The sequence below is a fragment of the Pocillopora damicornis genome, chromosome 3 (genome assembly GCF_964200805.1).
Source record: "Pocillopora damicornis chromosome 3, jaPocDami1.2, whole genome shotgun sequence".
NCBI lineage: Eukaryota > Metazoa > Cnidaria > Anthozoa > Scleractinia > Pocilloporidae > Pocillopora > Pocillopora damicornis.
Genome location: NC_142672.1, coordinates 18,398,837 through 18,420,767, shown reverse-complemented (window position 1 = coordinate 18,420,767; position 21,931 = coordinate 18,398,837). Strand labels below are relative to the sequence as shown.

At 38.3% G+C, this 21,931-nt stretch overlaps 1 protein-coding gene and 1 long non-coding RNA gene across 3 annotated transcripts; both read left to right on the top strand.

Moving 5' to 3' along the window:
- Window positions 1–2,656: 2,656 nt before the first annotated feature.
- Window positions 2,657–15,587, top strand: LOC113666911 (neuralized-like protein 4). Of its 2 annotated transcripts, none has more exons than XM_027182714.2 (15): window positions 2,657–2,764; window positions 5,611–5,853; window positions 6,293–6,575; window positions 7,124–7,257; window positions 8,010–8,259; window positions 8,362–8,629; window positions 9,288–9,441; window positions 9,734–10,164; window positions 10,588–10,800; window positions 11,795–12,182; window positions 12,663–12,743; window positions 12,880–13,018; window positions 13,539–13,654; window positions 14,077–14,224; window positions 14,706–15,587. In XM_027182714.2, exons 2-15 carry the CDS (start codon window positions 5,613–5,615, stop codon window positions 14,917–14,919), a joined length of 3,060 nt encoding a protein of 1,019 aa, XP_027038515.2. In that variant the 5' UTR covers window positions 2,657–2,764; window positions 5,611–5,612; the 3' UTR covers window positions 14,920–15,587. The 2 variants fall into 2 exon arrangements, with proteins under 2 accessions (XP_027038515.2, XP_089057447.1); XM_089201321.1 differs by having other exon boundaries at window positions 2,684–2,795.
- A 2,991-nt stretch (window positions 15,588–18,578) lies between these two features.
- LOC149048630 (uncharacterized) lies at window positions 18,579–21,415 on the top strand. Its single transcript, XR_016185418.1, has 2 exons — window positions 18,579–18,812; window positions 19,129–21,415. It is a non-coding gene; the product is annotated as an uncharacterized LOC149048630 (long non-coding RNA).
- The last annotated feature ends 516 nt before the right edge of the window (window positions 21,416–21,931 follow it).

The following is a 21,931-nucleotide window of genomic DNA, read 5'->3' as shown; positions in this document are numbered from 1 at the left end:
GATCTTACAGTAAGCAACAATCCATTCATAAATGCAGAGGTAGAAGTGCTCACTAAAATGATGGAGAAACTAGATATTAATAACGAGAAACATCAAGAATGTTTCAGCCAAAAAAAAGTTGCAGTGAATTTGGTAGACAAAGGAATCCTGCGTAAGCACAAGAAACAAGAAGTTAAAACGGAAAACAAAAGTTGTTACGAACGCATAATGTATTCGGCCAAGAAAAGCGAGAGTCTGGCAAAGAAAAAGTTAACAATGAAACCTTTAAAGAAATCAGTTCGGTTCAAGGGCGTTACAGAAGAATAAGACAGCTATAACACCGCAGGGATTCAGGCGTTACTGCACTTCAATCCTTTATATTATACATTATGCCCCAATCCTGATAGTGACATGGACGAATAAGGGCAGGAAGATTTTTACCAAGATGAAAAGATGCTATAACTGATTACTATTTAATGTAGATACTACTTAACTTTAAAAATGTATTTTGATCATAACATTCCTAATTACGGAAGAGTAGGAAAGAAGTGCTGTTAATCTATATCAGGTAGTGTTTGAGTGAAAAAAGGTGGATTTCTAAACCGCGCAATAGTTTTCTTCCTTAACGTTTTGTTCAATTATATTTTCCGCGGTCAAACTAATTATTATTACTTTCACATGTAATGACTAAGGTTGTAAATATTTCTGTAGGTCAGAGACCTTTTTTCCCCTAATTTATGATACAGTAATTTTACATTCTATTTGGATCGGGCAGAATGCATACTGTTCTAGCGAGATTAACTGCATTGGCGTAAATGTGATAATCTGTAATATTGGAGGCGAAGTGCACACTCGTTGGCTTTAATTGGACACGATTTTTGGCGTTTTACATTTCCACAGGGAATATTGCCGAAGCTCATTTACTTGTTAGGGCAAGTTTAGAAACAAAGGCCTTACTTTTTGCGATTGTTTCATTTAATCATAGTTCAGCCGCGAAATTTGAAAGCTGGCTTTTCACATTGCTAAAGCCTGCAATGGCCGTTTGCGCCCGACCTTCCGCCAAAGGTAATTATATAAAAATAATGTGGCTGAAAATTTTGAAATCAACAAATCCCCTTTGTGTTAAGAAGGTTTTTCTTGGAGCATTGCACCTTCAAAAAACAAATTGATTCATAGCGAGATTTTGCATCTCGCAAATCCAACTAAGGATACCGCTGGAGCTTTAGAAAAATTTCTGGGATTTACCTATTTAATTCTTTTTTTGTATTGTCATTCCGTGTCTTGTACGGAAATAATGTTTCCACGCTTCTATCGCGGCAGTCATGTCCCACCCAGCCCTCCCAAGACTTTTTACTTCCGTCACGCACGGTTCAAGTGAAGTACACTTTGTCGTTATTAACCTGTTATTGATGCATACTTCCGGCAAGTGTGTTTGTTGTTCTGTAGTTTATGGAAAACAAGTCTTTTCTATTGCGATTGTTAGGTAAAGAACATTCTACTGCAAATTTATCCGAAAAAAAGTCGTTCTTGGAAGCCTGCATTTGAAAATCTTAAATTGAACAACATTTTTAGCCAGTGCAACCCAACTGAACAATGGTTTGTAGTTATTAAGACCCTCAAACTTTGTAAATTAACTTAATTTGTCGTTACGGATAGCAGGCGACAGGTTGGGTGACAGGTTTCAGGCGACAGGTTGGGTGACGTCATAACCAGGGGTCGTGAAGCCTTAGAAGTGTTGTCTTCCCAGAGGTACCAATAGGATAGAATGTTATCTTCCAATTTCTAAACAACGAGGTGAAAAAAAAACAAAGCCTTGTTAGCCTACATTTGGATACAAACAAATACCTTAATGGTAATCAGAGCTAAAAAAAAAAAACAAAAAAAAGAAACAGATGTTAGCGCGCCGCCGGAAGCTCTTGTAATGAGGCACACACTTTTACTTTATTGTTTTTTTTCAACCTGCGCTACAAAATTCGCCGAAAAAGAAGGACTGCTCGCATTCTTTTGCTGTTATCGCCGGTTACGCTGAATGAAATCCTGTAGTTTGATCCTGAGATGTTCATACAGATTTGAATAGCTTAAGCTCTCTAAACTCAAATACAAAACAACTCAGACCAATTTTTAAAACGAGTTACTTTTTAGAGCGTGGAGCGATCGCTAATCGAGACAGAATCGTTTGCCAGATGTTAGCCGTTTAAAATGTTTAGAGTATGGTTTGTTCTAGAAGCTCTTTTCTTTTTAAAACGGGTAACATCTACAATTCATGGAGCCATTATTAAAGAACGGTTGGAGTTTACTCAACAGACTACTTTGCGTAATTGTGCTCTCACGCCAGAAAAATGGCAAAAAATTTGAAGTCACCACGGCGAAGGAAATTAATAGGTACGAGATGTTTTGCAGTGTGTTACGAGGAGCGAGCTTGTCAACTTTTGAAATTTTAGATGTCGCATGATTTCAAAAAAGGGCCTTTTGCAACTTTGATTATTGAGAGCTCTCAAATTTTTTTTTAAAAAAAACTCTTCTGACGCGAAATGCCTTGTGCCGCTCTCACAGAGATCGCCACTTAATACTTGTTAATACGTAGTAAAGGGTGCATGATTCTTGGTAGGCAGGGTGTATTTTCCGTTGTCCTCTTAGGAAAACTGCTGGACTTTCAAGCCCATGCCTTTCCTGTTGTAGATGCCTGCAAAGGACTGGGTTCGACAGAACCCACTCCGCATCCCGGAAGCAGCTGAAGTCCGGAGGGACAAGAGCTCTTAAATGATTTAAAATTTTCCTCAAACAGGTCAGTTTATTATCTTAAAGGCATGAAATAGGTGAGTGAGAAGATTGTTTTACTTTGAGGCTGAAGGAAATCGTTACACGACAGAGTGTTTATGTATAACTTTTGTTCTTAAATTGTAACTATCTCGAAGGATCGAATATTGTTGTTTGTGGTCGTTTCATTATTGAAAACAAGTATAAGCTGTGCTCGCTTCTTTAAGTTTCTCTCAGTTTCTTTCAGTGTCCTAGTTGATTACTCGAACGTTTCATTTCTTGAAACTATTCGAATTATTCGTTGAGATACATGCAAATTTCTCGATATTTCTCTCGAAATCAAAACCGAAAGGCAGAGACTCCTAACAATATAAACCTTTACTGTGTATTAATTGGCATTTATAAGGAAGCAAACACGTTAAAGGCTAAACACACGCAGTATCATAGTAATCGAAGATACAGACGTTTCTAGGTATACTACTTTGCTACGACGATAGTCATGAAGATCTGTTTGCTCTTTCAGAGTAGAAACTGTCTTACTCACTACTCGCGTAATTACAACCTTGTACAATTTTATTATAAATGACCGTAACTCTATATTTCGACACAAGTCGACGAGAAAGGAAAATAAAAGGAAAATTCTCAAACAAGGGTACGGAAAATAATTAAAACGATAGAGAAAAAATATTTCAGAATTTGGCTTTCTCGGAAAAACCGGGTGCCAATAAACAATAATTATATTTTATCTTGAATAGCTGAGTCACGCACTCTGTACAAGATCACGTACAAATTCTTTGATGAAAGTGAAATTTTGTCGAGAAATACTGACCTGTTTGTACAAAATAGCTCAGCCACTGATTGAAAGAAACAGTTCATTTGATTTAAAATACAGAACATAGAATTGAATTAAGCAAAGTCTTCTTGTAGGATACAGTCTTCTTAGCATGACCAATCTTCTAGACGAAGACTAGAAGGCTAACCGAACCTGATGTCAATTAATTGGTTCTCTTTTTGCTCGAACAAATGCAATTCTCTGTCGCCGCACACTTTCATCAGCTGGAAACTGGTGAGGGCTAACTCTGTCTGCATTTGCTTTGCTATAAACATCACTGCACAGCGCTTCCCTGGTTTTCGTGCTTTTCGCTGAAAATCCTGTTGTTTTCCGTTCACATTATAAATGTCATTACGGCTAAGAGTGGTACAGTTTTGAATAACTAGAGCTTTGAAAATATATATATATTTTTTTAAAGTTCAGGTCATAACTTGAGAAACATTACGTGCCTGTTAATTCCGTCCCACGATGTGTCGCTGACTCGATTCGTTTTTTTAACCAAGGTACTGCGTTTTATACTGTAGTTATTAGGCAGTCTTATGACATGTGCTTTAATGGATTCCTCTCTCAGACTGTCGGCTTGTTTTATTTACGATAAACGAGCGTGAGGAATTTACTGTTTATTCAGCTGACAGTGGTACATTCTTGAAACGAGTAACCTTGCAGACAAGATGTATTTCATCGTGTTTTCCAGTCGCAAATGAGAAACAACGCTTAAGTGTGGCGCTCATAGTAAGGCGTTTTTTGTAACGTCGGTTTACAACATGTTTCTGTTATTAAATGGTGGCTTGTACTAAAATGAAACAAATCTTTTTTTTCCGCTCGGTACCAGCTGGATAGTGAGGGCGAAGTTGTCACTTTCGGAGTCTGAACATGACCCCACACACGTGTGACGTATCACATCATGTGACCTGGATCGGAACGTTTTCAAAATGGCCATCGATTAAGCGTAAAAATTGGGTTTTTGCACAATATATCGTTCATTTGCTCATTTAGGATTCTTTAGCCTAAGAGGAATGTAAAGGGACAAAGAAAGGAGAAAATGTGCCGTTAGTTACACTTTAAGGCTTATTTTGAGCTTATAAGGTGCTGTGATCAACGTGATATTTCTTAAGAAGCTTTCGACTGACTGAGAAGTCTGGAATTTTTTCTTTTCTGTGTCGCAGCCTTTCCAATGAAACTTCGCCGGATTTGATTAAGCTTCAAAGCACTTCTGTTCATGAATTTCGGCGGTTATTTGTAGGAAAAGCCAATTCAGCAGCTATTAGAATTGCTTTAATTTTTTGGACTGCTGTACCAAGCATTATGAAGCAAATTTGATGAAGTGTGTAAAAAACGAGTGCGAGGATTTGATCGTGGTATCCAAAACAAATGAAACAAATGAAAAGCACGAGGCTGCTTCGGTCGAGTGCTTTTATTTGTTTCTCAATATTTGGATACCACGATCAAACCCGAAGCACGAGTTTTTCAGATTGCTTCTCAAACTGCCTGTATGAATTAGCACCTAAATCATAACACTATTGTTACGTTCTTTTTATTGGTTGGATAATTTTGGACATCATTATCAGCTAAATTCATCTGTTGTCTCTTTGGGGTTTCTTTGGGGAATTCAAAGTGTATGCCAAATTTATGGTAGTTTTGCTCATTTAATTTATAGCTCCGTGGTTAGTCAGAGCTTGATTAAGGCAGAAAGTAATGCAGTTAACCGTTTTCGTGTCCCAAAAAGTTGTGAAGAAGAAAGTAAACTGCTAAAGGAAAGTTTTCCCAAATCGACTGTTAAAGTAGTTTTTCTTATTTGCATTTCATGCTATGCATGAATCTAGATATGCAATTCAGGGGGTATAAACAAAAGGTCACCTAAGCAGGGTTACTCGTATAGAATCTCCCACAACAATAATGCCCGCTAGCCTAATGAAATTTGAGTAAGATTTCCAACTGACCGGTTTTCACCCGAGTTTTAATGATTCATTGGAGTCATTGTGGAAACAGTAAATCTGTTATTTTTGTGTGGTATTTATTTCGCTCGGCTTTCTGCTTCCTAGAAATGGGTAACGAACATTCTATAGCCCTTAATCAGAGGCGTATGCAAAGAAGTCCCATCGACTCTCTGTTTGAGCGCGCAGTTCTTGATGCTCTTCGTGAAGTAGCCGAAGAATCATCGGTGCCATCCGAGCAGATTGAGCATGCGTGGGACCCCGAAGATTGCTCGCCCAGGTTCAGAGTTTTGAGTGACAGGTTGACAGCTAGGAGACTTCCCTCACCTCTTACCACAGATGGCATTAGAGGTACTCAAAATCTAAACATTAACAATGTTATATTTTGTTGAAACTAGTTGATTAATTCAGATTCACCAAGATGTATGATGGTTCTGACCGATTTTCTTCAGTTATCAATATTATTAGCTTTTATTCTTTAACGTTGATTTGAGTGAATCTTTGAGGCAGCATTGTGACCAGCTTTCTCGCGTCTGATCTGCTGACTTTATGGTATGGTTTGTGACTTGATGTCAAATAAACGAGTTTTAAAAATTTCTGAATCAACTAAACTGACACCCGGTCAAAACTGTTTTGCCTAGAAAATAAGGTGGCAAAAACCAGAAAACAAAACGAAACAAAGCTGAAGAGCAAACAAACATAAATAAAAGGGCTTCTTGATTAAGCTCTTAAAAACTTGCTGCAGCTTTAATTTTCTGAAATATCTATGAAACAAATTCCACCATAACAGGAAAAAAGGGATACAGACAAGGTCGACACGTCTGGGAAATAACCTGGGAACGAGACGAACGAGGTTCCCACGCAGTCATCGGAATCGCTCTTCCTCAAGCACCCCTTCAGTGCCTTGGTTACCAACCACTGATAGGATCCAACCCATCTTCGTGGGGATGGAATTTAAGCAAGAAAGTGACATTCCACAACGGACAGGAGGCTGCTTATCCGGCCAATAACCCGGGATTTTTTGTTCCTGATACAGTTTACTGTATACTGGACATGGACAATGTTACTTTAAGGCGAGTGGCAAGACTGCAACCACTTTTACACAATCCGCTCCTTCCTTTTTCTTTTCAAAGTGTTTGTTGTCTCTAGTAAACATTAGGTTGTCTTAAGCTTTATGCTGGCAATAGATAAGAGTACCGTTTACAAAATTCACGGCCATATAATTTACAGCACTTTCGGATTATCCCAGGTTTACTCCTTTCGATTTAAAGCGTATGGACTACAAGTAAATGATCTAACATTTTGCACAGACATCGACTGATGTTGGCTAATAAAACTTCATCTGACTAGAGGTATTATGCTTTGGTGAGTACCCTTGTCCAGTCGGCAGTAAATTAAGAGATAATTTTCAAATGGGGTTTTTGTATTTCCTGCGCGAAAAGCGAGATCTCTTAGTTGTAAATGATGGACGCTGTTAGAATGGATTTATCGTGTAAGTTTGATTTTGAAGATCTCTGCTTTAATTTCAAGGTTTGGTTTTTATGGGTTTTTTTCAAATTCTTGTTACTTCTTGATTGTTTTGAATTCTTTACTAAATTATTGAAACTTGTTTTTGATTCAGTTTTGCAACAGAGAACACTTATCTCGGGGTGGCGTTTCGTAATTTACCTCGTCATCCGCTGAAGCCTCTGTGCCCATGTGCTAGTGCGGTATTCGGCAACTGTGACATCAAAATGAGGTATATGGGAAGGGGAGGTAAGTTCTGTTTCAGGAATAATTCAAGAAAAAATTGATTGTTAAATCAAAGAAACGAATTCTTTCTTACCTATTTTGTTAGTGATATTTTAGTAGCTAAAAGAAATCAATAACCAACAATTTGCTTCCAATATTTTGAAGTCGAGTTACTTGCACTTGCTTTCACGACAAATCGTGAATTTAGTATCAATCTTCAACGACACTTAGTTTAGTTTCGTGAAGTGTAAAGTGGAATTCTTCGTTTGCAAATAAGTTAACTGGGGGATCTTCATATAAGTTTGATTGACCTGGGTAACTTGGTTCCGAGATCTCGCCCCATTATTTTCTTGCGTTTACATGTGAAAGTGAGGCATTCCGAGATCAAGATTAGAAATGCTCTCACTCCAGTTTAGTTCACGTAAATGAATCTGGCAACTGCGCCATTCGTCTCAGTGACGGAGCTAAAATCTACCATAATTACATGAACGTAAGACAAAATTCCTACCGCGAGGTTATAATTATATCAGGTCTTTTCCCCGGGGGCTGTAATCCAGTCACTGTTTTTGGGTGCAATGATAGGATGGTAAAATTAATTATAAAATAGTATGATATAGGTCACAAATCACTAGAATATTTTCCGGGTTGTTACCGTTACTCAAACTGATAAACATTTCAATAATCGCAGTGTGGTTCCCCGGCACTTTGCTAAGCTTCATCGTTTATCTAATATTTCCATCGTGACATTAACAAAAGCTTTTTTGATTTCTTTGAAGACACCTTTATTGCTAAGTTAGAAGCATCCAAAGAGAAAGCCTCGCGCCCGTCTACTTCCCCTGCAGTCAAGTCCCCACCGGAATCCCCTGGACCCAAGTCTCCTCCCCAGTCTTCTAGGACTACCTCTCCAACCCAAGCTCCAACTTTCTCCAATGACTCTGCGAATTCCTCGGAGTCATACAAGTTCGCTCACAATTGTGGAGATAAAATTGCTGTAATGCTTGCGGGGAAGAAAGCGAGGAGGATCGAGTAAGAAAAAGTTTTCGTTCCCTTTTTTTTAAGAACCCTGCATTGAACTTTTCCTACTCGGATGTTATGTTTCCTGGTAGTGACAGCTGTAAATATTTGCAGTGCCCTACAAATTTTCAACCATGGAGTTGTGATGACTGGAAAACCTTTAAAAGATGATGAGCTGTTTGAAGTACGCTTGGACAGTAAAGTGCCAAAGTGGTTTGGCACTCTAGACATTGGGGCCACAACAGTCTCCCCCGAAGGTCTGGAGTTTCCTCCGTCGATGGATCGCTTTGGACAAGGCATAACATTTGCACTCTGTGGAAATAAAATACTAAATAACGGAAATGAAATGACTGAGATATCAAAGGATTTGAATGATTTGACGGTATGTTACCATAATCAGCCACCAAAGACTGGGAACTTTGCAGTTTTTTTTTTGCTTCCTTGTAATATTGCTATTTGCTTCCGCCACCCTACCCCTAATAAAATGTTATGTTTTTCACTTTTGCGACTGCATTGAAACATCTTTAGGGTCTAATAACTGCAGATTCCTCCATAAGACAGACGTTCCCATCGTGGGGGGGGGGGGGGGGGAGGGAGAGGGGCACTTTTGCGTACCATTTTCTCTATTGAGTCATCTTTTCAGCTTGATCACTAGATATTCTTAGTGGCTCAGCCTTCTTTACCTTGGGATATTGAACAAAGTAATGTGATCAGAGTGAGTTGCAATTTTTGTTTTCGTTGAAACTTTCGCGTTTCATTTTGGCAACTCTCATCGCGACAAAGTCATCGTCTTAGCTTGATCACTTGATAGTCTTAATGGCCAGCCATGTTTACCTAAGGGTCTATGTAATACTTCTTTTTAGGGCAGAGTATGCAGCAAATATTTTTTCTCAGAGTAGGTAATGAGCTTATGTAATATTAACTAAAAACCAATAAAACGACGTTGTAGCCCATAGTACTTTTCCCCTCAATTGTAGTTTTCCAAAGCGAATCTAAAACAAATTACTTTTATTGATCTGGGAAACTCTTTGCCTTAACAGGTTGGAGATCGAGTAGGGGTGATGCGCAAGTCAGACAATTCCTTGCATTTTTTCATAAACGGAGTAAATGTTGGCAAGCAGGTCAAAACCCTTCCACGTGTTCTTTACGGAGTTGTGGATGTATTCGGTCAAGCCGAAGAAGTAACCATAACCGGTTCGCATTTTTCCTTTCTTTTGGTTCACTTGCAAGACTTTCAATCACTATTACATTCTAAGGAACCTTTGGCTGAACTCTAGACTTCAGAATTTAGTCATGATGGCAGGGGAGAGCCTGTTTCCACTTATTGCTCGCAAATCAAGTTTCTTGCATGCTTCTGTAGTACATGTCTCTCCAACCTTAGCCGCCTTCCATCTGTTGATTGCTTTTTGTGGTTCTTTACTTCTTGTAGGCCTTTTTGTGAAACACATTGTTTTTCGCACTCAAATGGCGCTTTTTTTCCCTATAGGTGGTACAGCGGAAACTCAAAGCAGTAACCAGGATGAGGTGGACTCTGTCTCCATCATGGTACGCATGCACAACGTCATCAACATCATAAAAGATGGGAAGTTTGACGATATTTTGTCTTTGGTGGGAAAAGTGGCCAAAGATATTCTAGAGCCTTATTCCGAAACAGACAACAGGCAGCTTCGCTTAAAGTATGGTGACCATTTGTCGGATATCAGTGCCCCTCAGTACCTGACCGTGCTTCTTCGCCGGGCGATGGACATGGGGATGGAGACTAAAGCAGGCTGGCTCGGCATGTACGTTATTCGCAAAGTATTTTGGAATTATGCGGACGACAGCTTAAAAATGGCGAGAGATTTGGGACGAAGCGGGTCACTAAAGATTATGTTAAATGATTTGGACACCTTTGGCCCGAACAGTTCCAAAAATGAGGTAAAATCCGGTTGAACTATTCCTTGAGTTGCTCAGCAGGATTAAGTTTAAATAGTCTTCATCATTCCTGGTGATTTGCAAGATTCCTCGCGTATATTTGAGAAAGCTTTTAGAACAAACAATTAAACACCGATGTCGGAGTTACCGTGTGCACCAGGGGACACGAGAAATGACTGTAGGTATCTATATTCCCCATCTGAAATTGATATTGCCTCAATCAATATGCCATCTCAATTGATGTTAACGTCCACGAACTTTTACAGGCCTTGCAAAAATGTCATTATTTTTTTTACATGCTTGTTACGTTGAGTGCATGTATCCTTGTCCAACTAATTTGTTTTCACGCAATAGTGTTTTTATTATGGCATACGATAAATGATAGCTTCGTCATTGCTTACTTTGCATTCAATTTATAAAACACAGAAAAAGAAATTCCTGGTTTTTTCTGCGATGAGTATTTTGCACAACTGTTCTAAAGCTGCAGAAAATCGTCAGATCCTACTTGATCTGAGAGCGATTGAGAGGATTTCGCCATTCCTGAAGGCAGATGATATGGAAATTGTTGTGGCGGCGATATTGACACTAGCATACATATCCTCCGATGACCAGAAAAAACGTTTGGAGGCAGAGAGCAGAGTGAGTATTAGTTATAAGCCTCATTAGCGGCTGGTATTAGATTCTGAATATTGGGATCGGGTCAGTTATAATCAAATGCTGGAGTAGGAACTGAAAAAGCTTGAACGAAGGAGGTACGGGTATACATAAGACTTACTATGAGAACATTGATTGGTCTAGAGCATGCAAACAATATACAATAACGTGCGAGGTTGATATGATAACCCAATGTCTGCAGCAGATATTGGCTTATCATGTGCAATTCAAATTCTGTCTTGTTTCCAAGTCCCTCGTCCGTGAAGTGTTCTCAAACTTTTGCAAACTCATAGAGAAGGGTCTTCTTTTGCAGATTGCGTAAAAAATCTATAATAAAACTATTACTGAGTTCGGGTCTCGTAAAATATCCTGAACTATCAAATCTCGTGTTTGTGTCATCTGGCTCAGCCCTCTACTTTGGCAGATAACACAGACCTCGGCATTATCATATCTCATCCAATAACTTCTTATCATCAACTCAACTGATGAAACCAAATTATAATTTAAAAAAGGGGTTCTATTTCATGGGAAACCAAATTTGTCACTTTTTTTTTCTTGTGTATGGGTTTTTTTCCTTGGAAACCCTTAGTATAAATGTAATTTTCTTCATTTACTCAACCTCAGGAAATACACTGCAATATTTTGGGTCAGTTTTGTGAAGTGTACCTCACTCCAGCTTTTAGGAGACCAAAAAATTTCAGTTTAAATCTTGGCACGTCCAGGTAAAAATTCTGCGATCAGAAATTCTGCGATAGGTACTCAAGGGAGTGGTTGGCCTTTTGATGTGCAGTTTTAAGCAAGATCTGTACATGAGCCTATCTTGATAATTTTTGAACGACTAGTATATTTGTACTAGTCGTTCAAAAATTATCAAAAATTGGAAAACTATTAAAGTTAAACTTCATGTGAGAGAGGAGAAGAATTTGATTGAACTGAGGTATTGTTATGATCCTTACGATTTCGCCTTGTTGTCCATTAGGTAATAAGCTATCTGATTGGTATGTTGCAAAATGCACTGAATCAGTCCGACCTAAGAGGAAGATTGAATGGGAGTGCGTGGTCTGCTCAAGAAATCGCAGATGGTTTGGGTAACTTGGTGGTGAATGAAAAGAACATGGAGGTTATGCTAGAGAGAGATGTTGTTCCATTAATGATATCACTCCTCGAAAAAGGTGGGGATACTGAAAAGGAACGTGCAGCTAACACCCTTTGGATTATCGCAAAGACATCGAAAGGAAAAGCAAAGATAAAGGAAACTGTAGCTGCTACAGAAGAGCTAACTCGCTTAAGCAAAAGTTCCAACCAGTCTGTGCAGGCGGCCGCCAAGAGAGTCCTTCTTGAGCTTGAGGAAACCACCTACACCCAAGGTGAAAGTCCAATTCATTTTCTTTCATTTATAACGTTCAAAACAGTAGAATCATCTGTTGTAATTTAGAGATAGAAAAAAGAAATACTAATTTATTGACAATTTCCAGCAATGCAGAGGATGAATTCCTGCGCTTCAGAATTTACTGTGAATTGCAGATCTTACAAAAAAATCCAAACATTCTGCATCCCAAAAATATGTTTTTTGCCACGCTAAAATGTTTTGCTCGCTGTCTTTCATACTCAGGTGACTACTTATATTAAATACAAGTAAGATAGAATAGATGTGGGTGGCAATGATCGTTGGCATTGAGGGACTGAGCGATAGCGCTTAGCGAGAAAAACGTGACTCCTTGCTCGGGCGGAACGGTCGATCACCGATCCCCGGTTATGTTGAAAGCCCTTAACGTAGCTGGCTGAGAGTGTTTAAAATATTGACGTAGAGAAATTTTCCTGATTCGACCTACTTTCTGGTCTTTCAGGTTCGGCAAATAGACATCTAAGAACACGTTGTGACTATCAAGAGAAATGTCGCACATTCAAGTCAACTCTCAAGCTTTCAGGTAAAGCGCCTCTGTAACTGAATGGACCTCTTTCTAAGATTACTACGTTGTTTTAAGAGAAATTTCTATGATGTTAATAATTTTTTTCAGGTGAGTTTGGCTCTGAGCCCTTTTTACCTACATAATTTTCTTTCAGACGTCTTTTTTGACCCAAAGTTTGACAGATGTTTCTGTACAGAGTGTCACGCTGCCCGAGGCGATAAACTCTATTACACTCGAGGACAACCAGCAAAGGACTACGGGATTCCGATAGGATGGTGTCGCTTTGGACTCAAGTAATTTGACTAGGCTGACCAGTGATCTGTAGTATAGTTGTGTAGTGAAAATTGATCAGTGACAAACATGCATGCAGTTTTTGTTTCTGTTCAAACTATTGTCGCTGTCTTCAACATCATTGTAGCTTGAGTCTTTTGACACATGTATTTTCCTAATTTTTCTATTTTTACTCCTATCACTCGTAAAAGTAGAGTTTTAATAAAAGTTCTTCGAATAACTCAGTCGCTTCCTGAACTTACTTCAACAATTCTAAGAGATATCAACCATTTGAAAATCCTTTCAAGTTTTGTGTGGACGTATTCTTGAGTTTAGTCAACTTCCTAAAAATTCCAAAATGTCTTTTGCTTGAGCCACTTTTCGACGAACGATGTGGGGCGGTGATGGTAATGCTATTGAGTTGTTTCTTTGGCTTTCAAGACGAACACCTTAAAGGGTGGAAGTTTTGGATATCACATTGTTTCGAAGTGATTTAGATGTTACGAGTGATTATGTAAATAACATCGTGTAATTGCTTTTCAGAGTTCATCCTCGAGCTACAGCCCTGGACGTGTTTAACAAATGGCACGTAGCATTCCATGGTACAAAAGTCGAAAGTGTAAACGCGATCCTGGAATGCGGTGATCTTCTCATCCCAGGCATGTAAATGTTGCTTAAGTATAACAAGCTATTATAACAATCAATTGATGACCTCCTTTCAGGACGACAAACGATATGATTTGTTTTTATCAAAACCGATATGCTTCACTGTTTACTTCAATTATAATGTTTATTTTTACAGTTTTAAATCTAGCTAGTTGTAAATTTACCAACGTTTTCTCTAGTGTAGTCTTGAACATGTGTTAAAATGTGTACAGTATTACTGTCCTTACAATACCAGTAACTCCGACAAGAAACCCTCTTCAACGAATGATGTTGGGCGCAAGAGAACGAGTTCCTTTGGGAGAAAAAAATGTTTAACTCATTGTGCAAGTGTTAGTTAAGTATGGATCCCTTTTTGAATTTCAAATCTCGACTTAACCTTTCCGCAAAAATGGTTTGCTTTTTGTTACATCTGTAGGCGATGTTGCACTCGGAGGAAGAAAATTAAGTGAGGAGGAAGGACATTTTAATGACAACAGAAAACCGACAGGGTTTGACACAAAACAGATCTTTGTTTCACCGAGTGTGCGCTATTCGGGACACAACTGTTATGCAAAACCCAAAAGGTGACCATAATGTTCTTATATACGTACTTTACAGATTACCACATGCTTCAAATTTAACAGTCATGTAACTTTATCACAGGAAAACTGTTAGAATTAGCCTTATCTGTTATTAGCTTAGCTTATTAGCTTAGCTGAGTAGACTTTAAAGAAGTATATATCCCTAAGGACCTTGGAGAAGATGCTCACATCTTATCCGAGAGAGGGTTCCTAGTATCTTATATTCTCAACGGGTCTAGAGCTTTTAAAACTCACAATTAAAACTATTCTCGAGTTTCGTCATTCAAAAAAAAAGCCAAAACCTTTTATCAAGGATAGTAATGATGAGAATGTGATGTAAGTTTGTAAACTCTTATTGTTGTCGAACATATTTAAAAAGGCAAAGGTTTGCTGTAGGGTGAAAAGGCGAATTAATGTGAATATCTTCCTCTATGAGTAATTTATATTCGTATCTACTTTATATCATCGTTCTTTCAAATTTTAGTTTTAGCCATCCATCATTACACAAAAGTTACAGCACCAAGGCAGTTCTTCAACTCTGCATCAACCCAGACAGCTACCAGGTTGGACCTCAGACAATCGGTGCTACGTCTGAGATTGACCCAAAGTTTAGTAACCAAGAAATCGAGTGGTCTACTAAGGAACGTGGCTCGATTATTCTTTATGGACTTCTAGTTAAACTAGATGAAGAGAATTAAGTTCATTTTTGCGATTCTTGCACCTGCCATTCATTAAAGGGGCTCGTTTATCAATGGGACATTGTCTAGTTCAGGATATCTCTTAATGAGGTTTCTACTGTGTGATAAACTTCCTTGTTAAGTCAGTCTGTTTCTTTTCAAGAGATTTACTATGTACCGTGTTTATTAAGATGTGTGAGGTAAAACGGTAAAATTACATTGTGAAGCATAGTGGAACGTGTGTCATGAATAAAATAGTCTAAAAGTACACAAAATTGGTGAAAAGTAAACAAAGGGATTGCTTACAAACTGTGAGGCTCCCATTTAGGCTGGTTGGCTTGTTTCTCCATAATGTTTACAATGACTATTGAAGACCGCTGCCAACGTTAAATTTTACTAGAGGCTCATAGATCGCCACCTTTTGCTAGCCCATGAATAAGCTCGTTACAGCAGGTTTAGACGCAGCAGTTGTTTTTGCTAAGAGTAGAGAAAATGGGGCAGAAAACCTCAGTGGTAAATCCATGTTGATCATTGTTAACCTATATTTCAACTCAGTATGTACTTGTCAATGCAATGTGGTCACATAATTCTAGTCAGCGACAGCAATGATCGGTTTAGTTACGGTAAAATCCAAAATGTAATTGTTGTAGTTATTGAGTCCTTTATTAAAAGAAGTTGTTCTCTCTGTCTATTTGTCACTTAGTCTTTAATGTCTGACGGATTCTGCGATAAGCAGAAAAAGGGGTGCAAGACAAACCTACGTTTAAAGGTTGGAAAAACTACAATTCGCCTTCATTCCGTTCCGCCCACGAATTGGTTTTTTTTTCGGCAAGACTTGGTTTTTGCCTGTACAAGATTGTTAATGAGGCTGGGAGGGGTTGGTACAAAAGAAGAACGTAATGTAAAGACGAATGAAATGAATATCTTATAATTTGCGTCTTTCGATCCAAGTGATTCAATCAATATTATCAATTTCGATAGAAAGAGAAAATTAAACATATTGAAATAACCTGACATCAAGTTTTATTGAGCTTCTTTGCTAATTCAGTCAAATCTCCGTGGTTGAACGACAAATATTAGGTAAAGGTTGGAACAATACTTAGCTTTTTGAAACAACATTAAAGATCCATGCTTGTATACGTTTACTACAGTTTGATCCACGCTAGTTTCTTCACTATTGCAATGAAGACTCGTAAAAAATAAGTTGTCCTGAATTATTGGACTGTTAGAATGCATTGCTTCCATGAAAAAAGAAAAATACTTGTATGTTTGATGCTATCAAAATCGGCAAGGAAAAGAAAGTCAAACATGTTTTGAGTGACAATGGTTGAAATTTTCAAAGCGTACGTTATTCTTCAATAACTCAGAGCAAAAAAGGGTAAACGAATCAAGCAAAGTACGCATACAAGAACTACATCCTTCGTGGGAAGGAGTGAAGGACAATCACCTTCCTCCTTATCTTGTTCAAGTTACTGGAGAAGGAAATACTTGTGGTGAAACTTATATCAAAATAGCGACTTCTCCTACCTGCGAACGAAAAAAATCGAGAAAAGAAAGTTTTGTAACCTTCTATACCGATAATTTAACTAGTTCGTCATTTTATTTGTAGCCCCTTATGCCGTGAGTTTAATTTCTTCATTTCATTTAACGCACCCTATGCCGTTACAACTCAAACAACCCAAACCATAAACAAAAAACAAAATAGCTTTACTATTGGGAGGAGGCGGAGGTGGAGGTGTGGTAGTGCCTGTTTGTATTGAAATGACAATAAATGTATTGAAAACATTTTTTGTGGGAACATATCTTTTCTGGCGTCTACTTAATGTCAGTATTTGGAATTAGTTTACAGCTGTCTGCGTATGTTTTTATTTGTTTAGGTCTTTATATTTTCCAAAATATTTGTCGCGTTAAAATATAATAAATAAATATTTAGACTATTTATCCAACTTATTAAGGAGAAAGTTGATAAAATTGAAGGGTGATTCACTCGGGTCCTTGATCTTTGGAATAATGCAGATATATGGTGGGAGTAAAACTGATGACGATTCTACCGTGCGAGCTCATTGTTGATGAGCTATTTCATACTTCTAAAAAAATTTTGTCTTGCTTTTTTTGCTGTAGAACGACTTGATGCTCTTTCTTAGGGTGGTTATTTGACTGAAAGTGTTATTTTTTCAATTTCTTTCTTGTTTTTATTGCCGAAAGTTGCGAAGCGTCGCAACAAATTTAATATTTTATGCTCGAAAGTTTACAGAAATTTCTTTCTTGTTTTTATTGCAGAAAATTGCGAAGCGTCGCAACAAATTTAATATTTTATGCTCGAAAGTTTACAGAAACTTTAATCCTCAGTCTCAGAATTCGAGTTAAAAAAAAAAAAAAAAACTACTTAACGCTGTCACGTCCAATTTTGGTGTTTTATATTATTATAAATTCCTTATGGTTTATCGATATGACTTTTCCTTAGGTAACCGTGGAAAAAATGGGAGAGCTCTTTGTATTTAAGTGAACAGTATTTGGCTCAGCCCGAGCTAGTAAATCAGCGAGTTAAAAAGCACCGTTTACATGTATGGTTCATACTTAAATGCGCTGCTTTCTGATATCGTTATTCGCTTTGTTCGTTTTTTTTTTCTTTGATAAGGTTCATGTGTGGATACTCCGAGAAAGTCGCAGGCGGAGGAGCCATAGAACTTGTGGCGACGGGAGTAATCATTATAGGTAAAGAAATTGAAATATTTTTTAAATGTATTAATTTGTTTTATTGACATGTCCCTCATCGAAAATGTGATGTGATTCATATGTAAGTGCAACAATCAGAGCTTCAGCTCAAACGCACAGCACAGGGATATGTGCTGGTGGATGAGGAGGTGTCATTCGCCTGAGAGCGCGAGACCTACATCGGTATTTTGGTCAACTTGTTGGTTAACAGTCAAGTTTGGTTTGAAAGAGCGCTATGATAAATAGAAACCTGCCAAGTTTGTTACGGGTTTTATTTTGGCCACGCAAGATGGCCGATTCATTTAAAGTTTACACAAAAATAAATCAATTATCAACGAATTTACACCTGATAAGACAGAAAAGATAAGGCAGGAAACAATACAAAATAATACAAAGAATGAGACGGGAAAGAGAAGGAAGGAAAAAGAATGGTCGAATTTTCTGAGTGTGGAAGATCAGGAGACAAGTGGAAGGACCTTGCGAAAAATGCTCTTTCTCATACTGATCACTGAATACTTAGTAATTTTCTATCAAAACTCTTGACTATTGATCAAAGTACCTTCTGTTTTTTATCAGAGTCACCAGACAGTCTTACATCTTGCTCAATGAACTTTGGAAGTTACGGCTCTTCCCCTTCTAGGTTGAATCTTCAGCACTTCCTCAAGCAAACGCAAAAAAAATAGTTGGACTTTACTCCATCTTATCTCATAAGTAGCTTGTTGCCTTTGCTTTTGCCCGTTTCTAATTCTATCCGGGCATTTAGCAGTTTTTAGCAAAAACATCAGTACACTTAACTCACAGGTGGTGATGGGAGAGAAAAGAAAGAGAGACGGTGGAAAAGGAAAAGATGAATTGAATGGAAATGCTGTCTATCCTACGGCTGGCGGAGCAGGAGGGGTCATTCAGATAACAGTACCTGAAGGGCAGATCGCTGCTGAGACTTGTCGATGATAACAATCATCAACAGTGCAGCGTCAAAGCAGAGGATGGCCTTTTTCCTTCTGAAAGGTAACTTAACTAAACTTCGAATAGATCGAGGAATTCGAAGCGAACTACGTTAAATTTGGAAAGCTTTGTTTGCTAAGTGGAAGCGTGTTACAGTTCAACGGGCAGCTTGTTCAACATTCGTCCGTGTCGACGCGTAGATGGAAGCTGGCAGTTTTGATCTGTTTTAAAGCTTAACCTGCTCCTTTATAGGAGTAAGTATGCTTCCCTTTCCAAGATAAAGCAGATGTTGTTTAGTAAATGGTTTTGATCTCTGAAATTCATAAAGATTTCGCCCAGGAAAGATTATGCAAATTCACGCCTGAAATTAAAGCGAACCGTAATTTGAACTTTTGTTTACAGAAGTTTGGGTGATATTTAAAAGTAAAAGTAGGTCTTCTTAAAGCGAAGACGTTGTTCAATGAAGGGAATTTTATGTATGTAAGGGTTGCTTATTTACTGGTCTTTTTCATTTCGATATCGTGTACCGTTTCTCTTGATTTAGAGAACAATTCCATTTTGTTCTTGTAGCCGAACGTTAACAAACGAACTGAATACATTTGGAACCGGGCTGGAATCCCGTGATTTTAACGTTGATGATCACAAAGGACTAAGGACAAAGGACAACCACACTCTGATATAAATCTTCTCCTCAGGCATTCAAAACAGCTTTGTGCTCGACAAAAATCAGCGCAGTAGAGACTTCATTAGGTACGCAGCATTTGTGATATTAGCCATCAGATACCAAGGTACAGAAAACAGTGTTGAACCTCTGCGAAAGCGATTGTTAGGCCCAATTCTACTTCCACCAACTGGACGTATTGGCACTCAAGCACCCATTGTGGCTACTTCTCAGGGACCTAGTGTATCCAATCACGAGACTGAACCAGCTACTCCTACACAAGAAGCACGTCCAGAGACAGCATTTGAACCAGTAACACCTACACGATATTTGATTCAATCAAATGAATTTTCTACACCAGCAAGCCGTCATCGCCCTACAAAACAGCTTGCAGAAGGGAAAAACAAGAGAAGGAGTTTGTAGGACGGTGGAAGACAATTTGTTTCCAGACCACTTGTTCAGAGGCTCAAACAACAAAACAGCAGTTTTTTGGTGGGTATTTCTCTAGCTGCATCTTCTCGGCGTAAAAGCAGTAGCGATACTTCTGATTTATGGGATGGATCGTTAACTCCTCAAGATACCATCACATTAACCAAATTAACCCGTGACAGCAGTACTAAGAAGTCTGTTTATGAAACTCTAACCACTGACCATACTACAGAACTCAATCACATCTCCAGCCTAGAAATTGTGCAAATGTAGGATTCAGTAAGTCAGAAGGAAATATTTAGAAATTTGAGGAGAAAACTTCCTGGATATTTTGCTTCAGAAAGGCAAACAGAAAGGTTAAGAAACAAACGGCATAAAGAATTTGACATTGTTCTTCAACCATCAAGGACCACAACTGGATGGCGTATTAACCCCAAAAGACTCTATCAATGTGTCTCCATCGCTCATCCTTGGATGAGGGAACTAGATAGTGAGTGGTGGCGCCTGTATGGGGATACTCGCAACTTTGGAGGGCAGAAATCAGTGCTGATATCTTTGACAAGCATAAACAATGAGGCCATGTTCGATGGCTACAGCTTTCACAGCCCCGAAGAAAACTGCTGGCCTGTGCACATCTTCTATAGTCCAGACTCACGTCTAAATCTTCAACTTCTTACAAGTTATTCTTGTTTTCTCGTCGCCATATTCCCACCAATAGCGTAGCTCCATTTTCTGCATATAGACCCACACACAACCCACAATTCCTTCAATCGCTCAGACGAAGGTCTAACGCTCGAAAGGTCAGCCTTTTAACTCCTTACGGCGGCCAATATAAGTTTCCAAGTCAGAATAGTCACATTTGATCGCAAAGGTAAGAGCCTTTATTTGAAAGTGGTGGCTCTTTTATACAACTTAAGAGAGGATGTCAGCATCCATCGAACAAATTTAAAATATTGTGGCAAGTCGCCCAAAATTCGTTTCTCTCCTACTTTCATATTTTGCTGCCCAATATGTTCTAATAATTGTGGTGTAGTTTTTTTTGTGAAAATATACTTTAGTTTTCGAGAAAAAAATTTTTTTCGTTCGACCGCTCAAATATGCAAATTTTCACCGTGAATATTACCCGAGTTGTGTGACCTTATGTATCGAATGTACGAGACCTACGGTATTTCTGTGAACATAATCCTTTGTTTTATCATCTAAACTTAATCCCCTGTCGTTATTGAAGCTGCCAAAGAAATATTTATTTTTTGGTGAATATTTTTGTCCGACATACTTTTCCTATGTCGAAAAGTAGCATCAAAACAAAGACAGTTTTAACAATGACCGATATGACACAATCTACTGAGCTTTGAGCTTTTAAAAGACCAAAGGATGGCTATAAAGTTACTGTAAAAATTTCCTTGTGTATTTGTGCTGTTCTATTATGAGACGAACTCAAAGTCCGGCAAAATTTACTTGATAGCGACTATGAAATGTACATGGTGCGCCTACTTGTCGCCATCGTTAATTGACATAAATTACTACAATTTGTAAAAAAGGCCAACATAATACTCTTACCTTGTTTATTTATGATTTTATTAGCCATTTAGATTATTATAATACGCCTGGGTATTACTTTTTGACAGGAGCTCAGGTTTTGCGTTGTGTTTTCCCCTTCCTAATTTATATCATAAACTAGTCACGCAATAGTTGATACTGACACAAGTGAATATTTACCATTTATAAAGATTTTCGTTTACGTTGAATTAAAAATATTAAAATATGTGCTTTCTTCACTAATCGTTGTTTCAGCGGTAGCGAAGCAGTTAAGAGCGGGTTGTTGCTTAAACGCTACTGAAATTTTTAGTATTCAGACAGGCGAGCAAAGCGTGATGCTCTGGGAATAAAAACTTTAAGGGGCCTTTTACATGATATCCGAATGAGTTTTGTACAAGAACGAGTTCATACCAGTTGCCACATAATAACCAGCGTAACATTTATTCGAAATGAGTCATTTCTGAGGTAGTTTATTGGGGTTTTCATCACAGAACGAAACACTCATTCTGGACGACCTTTTCTACCTGTACAATGTAAACGCGGCACGGCTCTCATATTTGTATGAATCCTCTGTAGGAGCGAGGGAAGCATTGAAAAAGACAGAAAAGGACATAAAGACTTGTTTTTACAGGCTAATTGTTGCCACTCCCACACGGATAAGACTTAAGCACCTTTTATAATTTTATAGCGGTCGTTTTCGAAATTCCAGGCGCGCATCCCCGCCCTCTTATGTATAGGGGTTCC

Bases quoted from the DNA above. Each gene is read 5' to 3' on its own strand.
- LOC113666911 (XM_027182714.2), top strand. From the start codon at position 5,613: ATGGGTAACGAACATTCTATAGCCCTTAATCAGAGGCGTATGCAAAGA. The intron at 5,854-6,292 runs GTACTCAAAATC...CCACCATAACAG, and splicing joins TACCACAGATGGCATTAGAG to GAAAAAAGGGATACAGACAA. The intron at 12,183-12,662 runs GTGAAAGTCCAA...CTGGTCTTTCAG, and splicing joins GGAAACCACCTACACCCAAG to GTTCGGCAAATAGACATCTA.